At 40.7% G+C, this 11,493-nt stretch overlaps 1 protein-coding gene across 1 annotated transcript in view; it reads left to right on the top strand.

The window, feature by feature from the left end:
• Positions 1-11,493, top strand: part of DYTN (dystrotelin) — a 68,148-nt gene that overhangs the window by 12,540 nt on the left and 44,115 nt on the right. The window contains exons 6-9 of the mRNA XM_011949858.1: positions 4,523-4,594; positions 4,847-5,010; positions 9,803-9,911; positions 11,318-11,469. Coding sequence (XP_011805248.1) covers positions 4,523-4,594; positions 4,847-5,010; positions 9,803-9,911; positions 11,318-11,469 — 497 coding nt within the window. The remainder of the gene's footprint in view (positions 1-4,522; positions 4,595-4,846; positions 5,011-9,802; positions 9,912-11,317; positions 11,470-11,493) is intronic.

Genomic DNA, 11,493 nt, shown 5'->3' on the forward strand with positions numbered 1-11,493 from the left:
TTTTCCTTATGCTCCTATACCTTTTTCACTCCTACGTATTAAAATCCGTGCCTGACATGCACTAAGTTCTCCATGCCTGACTTCCGCATTTCTATCTACCCACAAGGCCATTGCCTATCCTTTCACTTGACAGACACTACTTGTCTTTCAATATCACTCAATTATTTGTCACCTCCCTACTCAAAACTTCTTTGACTTCCTATGCATAATTTTGTTGCAGCACTTGTCAAATTGTGGTATATGCTTCCCCACTGGACTACTTCATTTTTATATCTCCAGTGCCTTGAACAGTGCCTGATACTAAAAGACATCCAAAAAATACTTAAAGAATGCATAGATGGAGTGCCACGTCAAGTACTCAAAATTATTTCCATCATTTCCTGTGCTTTAGGAATGTGTAAATTTGATTTGGTTTTTATTCTTACTATGCAAGGGAATTTAACCTCCTCAAAGATGTTTTTTAAATGTTGAAATGAAGTAAATTGGTGTAACCAAGCAAGAACTTCTGCAAAAGGATTAAACAGGCTCTGGATTGTCTTGCGTGTAGGTGCTGTTGTCCTGCTGTACCTTCCCCTTGTTTTGAAGGATATCTCCATTCTTCCAGCTCCTACAAAATCCCCACACTAGATGTTTTGGACTGTAACAACTTAGGAACTTTCTGTCATTTTTTCCCTGGGTCTGGACCAAGGATTCTGAACTGAGGATAGCCATGATGGGAGCAGGGAGGGATAAGGAGAAAGATAATAAAAATCTCTAGGACAGGGAGTATGGATTGGAAAAACCTATTCAAAATTATCTTTGCTTTGATTTGGTTTTAATATTAAAATTTTGCATTCATGATGATCACAATAATTAATATTTAACTTAAATTCCAAACATCATTTAAGATATTTCTTAAATGGAGCAATGATTTTTTTTTTTTTTTAATTTGTAAGGTTAGAATATCAGGCATAGATACTTCCAAGCTGTCCTGGTAGTTGCAGCAGTCACATAGATCCCACCACCAAATGTTCTGCTGATTCTAAGGCATTTCTCAGGGAGCCACCATAAGTTGCAGGCTCACTTCCACCCATCCCATATCACAAGACTTGAGTTGATGGGGGCCTGATTTATGCAATCAGACTGGTGAGACTAGATAGGTGCTTAGAAGTGGATGTGACGAAAGGGGATGGACTGAGGGACATTTTCCTTTTAGAGAATTCTTTGTGCTCTCCTGACTACTTGGTCCAACAGGCTCTAAAAATCTGCCCTTGTCTCAGGCTCAATTGAGGTCAATGAGCTGCTGAACTAGAAGCTCCCGCAGCACTCCGCCCCTACCCGCACCCCAGGCATTAGTATGCTCTTGAGAAGGTCTTAGGAAGGCAGAGATTTGCACAGAAATGATCATCCCATTGACTGCTATTATGGACTCAGAAATGGATTCCCAGAGAAAATTCCAGGCCCCACCACATGATTCGAATCCTCCCCTAAGCATCGTAATTATCACTTCAAGTGGTGTCTGCCTGTGCCGGTGTGCCATCTAGCCATGTTTAATTCTTCCTAGAGCACCTGCAAGAAATTAGCCACTTGGGCCATTCATCCACAGAATTTTTATGCACATCTTTATAGGCAAAAATGTAGGTTGAAAACCCACTACAGAAGTGAATTTTCTTTGTACTTGTGTTAGAATCACAGAGCTGGTGAGAGTCATCCTATGTTATCCACCCACCTTATTTTACAAATGAAGTAAAACTACTTTCCCAGAGCTCAAGGACATCAGAGGAGGGTGAATGTCGAATCAGCAACACAGTCTAAATAAGTGTTTCAGTTAGTTCATCAGCACTCCAAGCCAAAAGATGGGTAATGAGTTATGCTTTCAGACAATGGCTAAATAACATAGGGAGTAGTTACTTACATTCAACTGGCGACAGGATTATTATCAATTTAAAGTACAAGCCATCTTGTCACTATTACGCAAATGTTTGTTGACTTCTGCCTGGCTAATTGTCAGCAAAGAGGTTCTGAGTGCCACTTTCCTGATTAGAAGAACGTTTATTCGAGTTGATGGACTCAGCAGGAGGGTCTCTGAGATTACTTCTGAGCTTGCGGGCAATGCCTGCTGACAGCCTGTGCTGTAGAAGACATCAGATGTGAAATTAGGACCCGTGACCAAATGGGAATAAATGGAGGTGACAGGTACATGTATCTGTGCATATAGATGATGTCAGAGCCAAGTCCCTGGCCATCTTGGCAGTCACAAAAGGTTCTTAGTGCCTTAATTGAACGCCTTATGGTGACTGTGGCTGAAAGGTGGAAACCACTGAGTGTGGTGGCACAGACTGAGCCGTTGAAATATATGTAAGGTCAGGCTGTGACAAAGCTTCATGGAAAATCCTCAAGAAAGAGTAAGAGTCCTGGAGTGAGACCCCAATTCTGTTGCTAACTTGCTTTTTTGACCTTCAGCAGAATATCAAATCTCAACTACTCTTTGCTTTATTTCTTGAAAACTATTTAATTGATAATCAGAAACTGTATATATTCAAGGTGTACAACATGATGTTTTGAGATAGATATACATTGTATAGTGATTATCACAATCAAATTAATTAACCCATCTGTCACCACCATCATTACCATCTTGTGGGGGTGGGGGGTTTGAGGACACTTCAAATCTGCTCTTGCATCAATTTTCTTTTTTTTTCTTTCTTTTTTGTTTTTTTGAGATGGAGTCTCACTCTGTCACCCAGGCTGGAGTGCAGTGGTGCGATCTCGGCTCACTGCAACCTCTGCCTCCCAGATTCAAGCAATTCTCCTGCCTCACCCTCCCAAGTAGCTGGGATTACAGGATGTGCCACCACGCCCAGCTAATTTTTTTGTATTTTTAGTAGAGACGAGGTTTCACCATATTGGCCAGACTGGTCTCGAACTCCTGACCTTGTTTGTGATCCACCCACCTCGACCTCCCAAAGTGCTGGGATTACAGGCATGAGCCACCGTGCCTGGCCTCAATTTTCAAGTAAAAAATACAGTACTATTACTAGTAGCCATGCTGCAATTAGATGCCCAGAATTTATTCATCTTATAACTGAAAGTATCTACCCTTTAATCAATATCTTCTCATTTATCCCTGTCCTCAGCCCCTGGCATATTCACTATTCTTCTGTTTCTATGAATTCAATGTTTTTAGATTCCACATGTAAGTGCGATTATGCAGTATTTGTCTTTCTGTGCCCTGCTTATTTCATTTCGCAGATTGTCCTCTAGGTTCATTCATGTTGTTGCAAATGACACAATTCCCTTCTTTCCTAAGGCTGAGTACTAGTCCGCTGTATATTACATACCACATTTTTTATTCCATTCATCTGTCAATGGACACTTAGATGGCTCCAGAAATGTGGCTATTTTGAAGAGTGCTACAGTGAACATGGGAGTGCAGATGTCTCTTTGACAAACTGATTTCCTTTCCTTTCCTCCCTTGCTTTCAGCATAGGTAGTGATTGCCACCCTACCTTGGAAATTGGCATTTCTTAAAATGATATGCTATGAAAGTGTTTGGAAAGGTTTTCCTCAAAGCCGCTCTAGGCTTTTCCAAAGGTAGTGAGTTATCTCAGTAGATTGTTTACGGTCAGTTACAGATTGAACTTCTTGATCTGCTCTTTCCTGCTTCTCACTACTGCACTTGACTAGTCTTAAAAATATGTATATATATAATAGCAAAGACTTGGAACCAACCCAAATGCCCATCAATGATAGGCTGGATAAAGAAAATGTGGCACATATACACCATGGAATACTATGCAGCCATAAAAATCAATGAGTTCATGTCCTTTGCAGGGACATGGATGAAGCTGGAAACCACCATTCTCAGCAAACTAATACAGGAACAGAAAACCAAACACTGCATGTTCTCACTCATAAGTGGTAGTTGAACAATGAGAACACATGGACACCGGGAGGGAAACATCATACACTGGGGCCTGTCAAGGGGTGGGGCAAAGGGAAGGGAGAGCATTAGGACAAATACCTAATGCATGCAGGGCTTAAAACCTAGATGACAGGTTGATAGGTGCAGCAAACCACCATGGCACGTGTATATCTATGTAACAAACCTGCATGTTCTGCACATGTATCCCAGAACTTAAAGTAAAAAAAAAAAAGGTATATATATTTTAAAACTCTAAACTTTAAGACAGTATTATTGTTAACTTTATTTCATACGTGAACAAAGGCAAAGAAAGGTTAAAATAATTTGGAATCACGAGAAAATAAAACAGAAGAAAGCAGTTTATCACCCCCTTGGCAGACTTCCTTCCCTTACCCTCCTCCCTCCTCTCTTTCCCACTTGCTTATTCATTGTCTTAACCCAAACATTGCACAAAACCTATGCATTGCTTTGTTCTCTTGGATTGAGACAGTTCACCTGGTCTCAGATACCAAATACCTGTGACTGCACGGCCGTGGGCACCAGCCCTCAGCCCTGCTGCTCCCGGAGACGACATATTTCTCCACTTTCTAACAGCTAAGATGAGGTTGTCTCTTGCAGATCCCAACTGTTGTGGGAGAGAGTCGTGCTCTGTGCCCTGTGGAAAGCGCCACCCGCAGCTGTTTCCAAGGGGTGAGTGTCTTGCAAATGTCCCTGGAGATGGGGACAGACATGGTGCATTGGGATAGTTTGCTGACTGATTTACATTACAGACCTATTATGACTCCACACAGCATCTCAGATAACTGAATTTAGGAGGTAGTCTCACCTCCAGCTTTTCCTATGATAAACTTCTTCAGCAGAGCTGACAGAATTGGAGTCAGAAAAGAAAATGAAAATATCAAGTCATGCCTAAAAACACCTTAGGGTGCCACTGTTTTTCAGGTGTTGAGCCCAGCAATCAAAGAAGAGAAATTCCTGTCTTGGGTCCAATCTGAGCCTCCCATCCTCCTGTGGCTCCCGACCTGCCACCGGTTATCAGCTGCTGAAAGAGTCACTCACCCTGCTCGGTGTACCATCTGCAGGACTTTCCCAGTCACGGGACTCAGGTACAGCCATCAGCAGCATTTCTCGGATTATCATTCTCCATACGGTTCTGCAGTTGGAGCTGCATCCCTTCAGATTCTTTTTGGGGTCCTCCTTACACATCTGAAATTCAGTTGACTTTTTTGGCTCAATGATTTCCTGGCAGGAGGCATCCTGGTTGATAATAAATTGTCTTTTATCTTCTATAATGGATGAAATATTAAATTCTTCCACTGATGCATAATGTGACTAATAGACATTTTTCTTCCTCTAAGGGGAACACATTTTGTCTTTGTTTTGTTTTGTTTTAGAGACAGGGTCTCTGTCATGCAGGCTGGAGTACACTGGCACTATCATAGCTCACTGCAGCTTCAAACTCCTAAACTCAGGTCATCCTTGCAGCTCAGCCTCCTGGGTAGCTGGGAGTACAGACACAGGCCACCATGCCCAGCTAATTTTCTATTTTTTGTAGAGACGGGATCCTATTGTGTTACCCATGCTGGTCTCCAACTCCTGATCTTAAGTGATCCTCCTGCCTCAGCCTCCCAAAGCATTGGGTTTCAAGTGTGAGCCACTGCACCTGGCCTGTCTTTTGTTCCAAAGAAATCTTTTAAGTATTGAGCCATCCATCGTCATCATCATCCTAACAACACTACTTTTGTTAACTGTTAGACAAACGCCAAGCTGAGCAGTTCACATGGGCCATTTCATTTAAAATGTGTTGTAAGCCTATGCAAAGGGTTGTATTATTATCCCCAATTTGCAGAGAAGTTAAATAACCTACATGATTAGCAAGCCGCAGAGGCTGGCAGCCTAAATCCAGAGTCTCTGCTCTGCAGCCATGATGCTCTGCTGCCTCCCTGTGCAGACAACTGCAAATGAGCCTCATGCTCACACAGATGATCAGCATTCATGAGAGCAACTCAGGCCTGATCTTCTCTCCACCTGGAGCTAAAAGCAGATTAGAGAGCTAGAGTTGGAGGTGGGCGATGGAAATATTTCCATAGCTTTGAGGAGAACAGTCAAAATCCCATCCTGGAGAAAGAGTGTTATAGGTCTCCCATAAATAAAACCATAGGGAAGTTAAATAGGTTATCATTAAAGCTTGGGAGAAGAGAAAGAAACCACCAGGTGTAGGCCAGGCATGGAAGATGCCATTATTCACGATGAGTGAACAGGGGCAGGGAATGTGGGAAGACTAGCGCTATGGGACATCAGGCAGCTAAATACAAGGCAAAACTGAGGGTGCCCGGAAGAAGGGGACAAGAGGCCTCAGGCCTCAGCTCCTGCTCACTTTGTTCCTTTTCCTTTCCCATGCTTTTTGACCCTAGCTAACCCAGAACTGAAATATGCTCTCCATGGAGATAAACTAGGTCTGCTTGGTACACCAAAAAACTGGAGATCTGGTTTTAATTTTGCCAAGAAAATGAATTGGGTTTGCAGAGAATTTGCAGGACACAGTAAAACTTCATTCATGAAAATTCTGCAAGTAACTGAACTTTAGACAATAACACATATAAATGAACAGGACTGTTGGAAACCAAGCAAGCAGGAACAAGGAAATCTTCATACTACAATGAAAAATAAATTATTTATATTGGACAATGGGGAAATCCGAATATGATTTACCACGTTATGAATACATTATAATCATGTAATCAATAAGCAAGTATTAGTTAAGGAGTTACTGCCAGTCCTGCCCTAGGTCAAGTACAAGATTAACTTTGCAATTATATAAAACACAACTTTTACATCGACATATTTTTCAAAAGTATTATATGTAACATAAAGCAGATACTATTTGTATTCTATAGATGATAAAATTTGAGTCTCAAAGAATTTGAGTGGCTTACTTAAGTCGCCCCTAAAAATGGCAAAGGCAGAGGCCAAGAAATGCTATACCTCACATATCTGTTGAGAATGAGACAGAATTTCTTTGAAATGCCTCCATGTAAACCATCTTTCCTCTTATACACCCAAGGCAATAAATAGGTATCCTATATACAAAGAGCTGGGAGACCTGGGCAAGGTATTTAACCTCTATGGACCGCAGTTTTGGGTTTTTTGTTTTGTTTTGGTTTTAGTAAAATTCAGCAGGGTAGAACAAATGATGTCTGAGACTTCTTTAGCTCTAAACTTCCGATTCTATTAAAAATTGCCTGGATATATTATAATCTTAGCTTTAAACTTGTGTTTTGGGATCTCAAAAAACTCAACTAGTAGCTTTGGTTTTTTGGGAGATGAAGAAAGTCATGTTAGAGGAGAAGCACTTGCAGATGTGCAGGTAGCAGGAAGAGGACAAAGATTTGGCCTTCTAAAGAAAAAGAAGGTGCAAAGACCATAGAGTGGCCCTAATCCAAGCTTTAAATTCTAGAAGGACATGTGACATTTTTGCTCTGTGATAGCCATGGAAGGTTGAAATGAAATTGGGGGAAAATCTGGGTTCTATATTGGTAAAAACATCAACAAGGGCCAATCTCATTACCCCCACAATAACCATTCTCATACCCCTGTAGGTAGTTGCAGAGCACAGAGAAACAAATTTAAGGATAGATCAGCTTATTATCCTAGATAAGCCAGTCATAGCCGTCTAGTTAATGCTTGATAAAGCAGCCAGCATGGATGGCTCATCAAATAATCCTTATAACAATAGTTTATTATGTTGTACACTTCGTTGAAAAAGTGAATGTCTTCCCATTAATGTATGTTAAACAACTTTTAAAGTTTTCCAAAAATTTTGCAAGGCCAGGAGGATAGGGTTTGCTAGCTCCATTTTTCCTTAGTTGAAGAAACTAAGTCATTTATCCAACTTCATTCAATTAACGTTCATTAAAAAACCTACCATGTACCAGGCATTCTCCTAAACTTAAGTGAGCTTAAGTTTCCAATTCAACTATTAGAGCTGCTGTAAGTAGTAATGATGGTATGTGAATTCAAACTCAGGGCTCCTGCCTTGAGGAGTGGTGGTCTATTCTAGAACAGTGTGGTCTATTCTAGTGGTTAAAATGGCAGGCCATCAATTCAGATAGTAACCTGGGACTCAAAATCTTCTACTACTTACTAAGTAGTTGTGTAACTTTGTGCAAGTTACATAAACTCTCTTTAGTTCCGTTTCCTCATCTGCAGAATGAGAGTAATTGTGAGAATACCTGAAAGAATTTCCATGGGGATTAACTGGGTCAACACATGTACACTGCCTGCACATAGAACATGCACAAAAATGCTAGCTGCTATTATATCATCCCACACTATTTATTAATATCCTGCCATGGGACTCAGGGTTGGAAGTACAGCAGTGAACAAAGGTAGCTGAGGGGCGATCTCAAGGTATTTACATTCTCTTGCTCTGCCTCTAAATGACATGGATCAGACAATCAAAGCTTATGCCATCTGGCCTCAGAAGCTTTCCAAGGTTTTTTCCTGCTGTTATTCAGGGCAATTAGCAGGTCTGATAGATTCAATGCCCTCTAAACCCTTCTTACTCATCCCAGTCTTCATTGCCTTATTCCTCCTCTTCTTTCTACTTGGGATTTCCTTTGCTTTAATCTCCAGCCCAGCTTTCCATGTATAGCATGAGTCTCACTTTCCAGACCACACCAGCCCATAGGGCTCTCCCTCTTCCTCCCTGCTATAACCCTCTTCTCCATGCCTCGCATTGGGCACTTAATCACACATTGCCTAACTCTGGAAGTTTCAACCTTCCATGTCAAAGTTTCGCCGCAAGATATGAAATTTAAGAGCACTGGAATCTTGTCATATTTCTTTTTTGTAACTTTTAAGATAGGGGTTGAAAACCCAGATGCTTCAAAGGCAAGGCAAGCGGTGTACATGAAGGAAATAGGACAGGTAGAGACTATGGCTAGCTCAGAACTGTATGTCCAGTCTAAAAGGAGTAGCTGCCGCCTGGTTCTCACCAACTGTCACCATACGAGGACAGAGCTTTATACCTCACACACTGCAGTTAGAGAAGAGAATTTACATATCAGGAGAAAAATGTATAGCTCCCGGTTATTTTATAGACAAACAACATGGTCCCACTCAAATATCCTTAAAAGTTACTAACTGATGATTGCTAGGTCTCACTAGCTCCCCACTAACATCGCAATAGTTTCCTGAGTATTATGGGACACCCCTCCTAACCAGAGTGTCAAGACTCTCTCCTCTCCTTCTGACTACAAAGGCATTTAAGGTTGTCATTTCTCATCAGGAAAAAATCTCCAATGTTGATGGGTCCAGAAACTTGGGTGTGGTGAGGAATTCCCCTCCTCTACTTACATCTTTCCTACATACAGACTCCTATAAAACGATGAGTAATTATTTTTAAATCTGTTATCTATGACTTAATTTTCCCCAACACCATGCAGGATTATCATATCATATCCTCCAAAAGTCTAAGGAAAGCCAAAATTTGATTTTATTGAAGTCTATTTTTTAAACTTAGCTATTAAATTCAAAGTATTTGAGTGCATTGTGCAGCTGCACAAAACATGGCTGCAGATTTAAGGGTTTATCCTAAAGGTTGTAGTGCACAGCACCCTGCATGTAGAAGGCACTTCGTATTTTGGGAAATAAATCAGACCTCTATACCATAGCGTATGCGGCATTAATATAATGCCATTTGAAAATACTTTAAAATGAAGATTTATTTGAGTAAATAAATGCATTAGAGTCATTTAATAATCCTATAGTTTAGGAGAAACTTTACACTGATTTGGTAGTTCGGACATCTGTATATTTTGGGGTGCTCATTCTCCACCTGGGTTTTTTTTTCTCATCTACCAGTGATGTAAGCTGTGCTTCTATTTTAATTGGCAGATACCGCTGTCTGAAGTGTCTCAACTTCGACATCTGCCAGATGTGTTTCTTATCTGGTCTTCACAGCAAGTCCCATCAGAAGTCTCATCCTGTCGTTGAGCACTGTATTTAATGTCACATACTAAACTATTCATTAATCAATTCAGTATAAGCTATAGCTGTGAAAAAATCTTTCCCTCCAGTGAAACCACAGATTCTGCTCCTGTCATACATTACAATATTTAAGTCTAAGCAAGTGGCAAACTCCACCTTGAATATCTCTCAATATAAGTATACTTTCTTCACGTTGTACATCTCAATGAAAGTTTTTGGGCACAAGAAAAGTCCAGAGTTCAGTCTGCAGTAATTGATCAGATACTCTGGACTAGAAAATGTCAGTGAAGAGTTAGAGGGAGAAGCATTGGAAATGAGTACAGATGGAAAAGAGATGGGCTGTGATGTGGCAAAAATGATGCAGCAAGACTTCTAGTTACTAACATATTTTTGGAGAAATTTTCTTTTTTAACATGTTTCCTGAACCCTAAATTTCAAATATTTCTTCTTTAGGAAAAAAGAAAGATTATTATCTCAATGTTGACTGAAAAAGTATAGAGCTAAAACTTCACAGCTGCCTTTCAAATTTTTTAAAATTAGAAATACCTAGCAAGTGAATTCAGTTCTCTGTAAGAAGAGAAATAGCATAGTACATTTTAAGCAAAAAGCATTCTATTTTTTCCCAGAAAGAACATTTTCTTTTCATTACTAAATTCCAATGAGTAAGTTTCTTCACACAGATGGCAACCCCCTCAAATACCACAATAGCGAAGGATGTTGATTAATTAACTTTGCCAAGGATAGCTTTCCCTCCCTCTCTCCTTTACATGAATGGCCCGCAAAGGTCAAGTGCCTGAATCTTGCCAGATAATTTCCAGTGGGCATTTCCTTACCCAGGTCCTCAGGTTCACTGGCCTAGGATCTACCTTCCTATGGCTAAAAGTCTTGGATTTGTTGATGTTAGAGTGACACCATGTGGCCACTTTGTTATTATGCTTTAAATTTCAAGTGCTGAAACCCTTAAAATGAGACATCTCATCCCTTCTTTGCTTCCTTTTGGTAGAGTTTCTTAACTTGGGGTGAATAAATGGATTTCGGGTGGCCTGTGAGTCCACTGAAATTGTAGACAGAATGGAATGTGTATTTCACTGGAGATAAACCCACGAGTTATTACAACCCTAAATGTGAGCAACCACAGGCTTAATCCTCTTTGATGCCCTCCTCTAGGTGTAGAATGCCAAATGGCTGGGTTACTCTAAGGAAGAGGACTTATTGAGGGGGTTGGGGTATTTAATTTGAAGACTTATGCTATCTCTATGAGAATGTGAAGAAATTCAGGGACAAGAAGGAGGTAAGATTATTTTTCTGAGGACTTAAGAGAAATAATTCCAAAAACTTTCATGGTGGCCAGTCCACCCAAGTAAGGAAAGAAGACCATACATAGACTGATCTGACACTTTTTAAAAATGCTGGCTCTTTCAGCAGATGTCAGCGATGCAGAATACAAAACTTCTCTTCAGGACCTTCAGAAACAACCTTCTTCAGGGGCGCTGTAGGAAGAAAGAAGCAGCGAAAAGGCAGCAGCTGCTGGACCAGGTGAATCCAAAGGGTGTACCTCACCGTGCACAGGCCAGGTGAGTGGCTGCGAGGATCAGCCG

This window comes from Colobus angolensis, unplaced genomic scaffold, assembly GCF_000951035.1.
Source record: "Colobus angolensis palliatus isolate OR3802 unplaced genomic scaffold, Cang.pa_1.0 Scaffold30, whole genome shotgun sequence".
NCBI classification, from domain to species: domain Eukaryota; kingdom Metazoa; phylum Chordata; class Mammalia; order Primates; family Cercopithecidae; genus Colobus; species Colobus angolensis.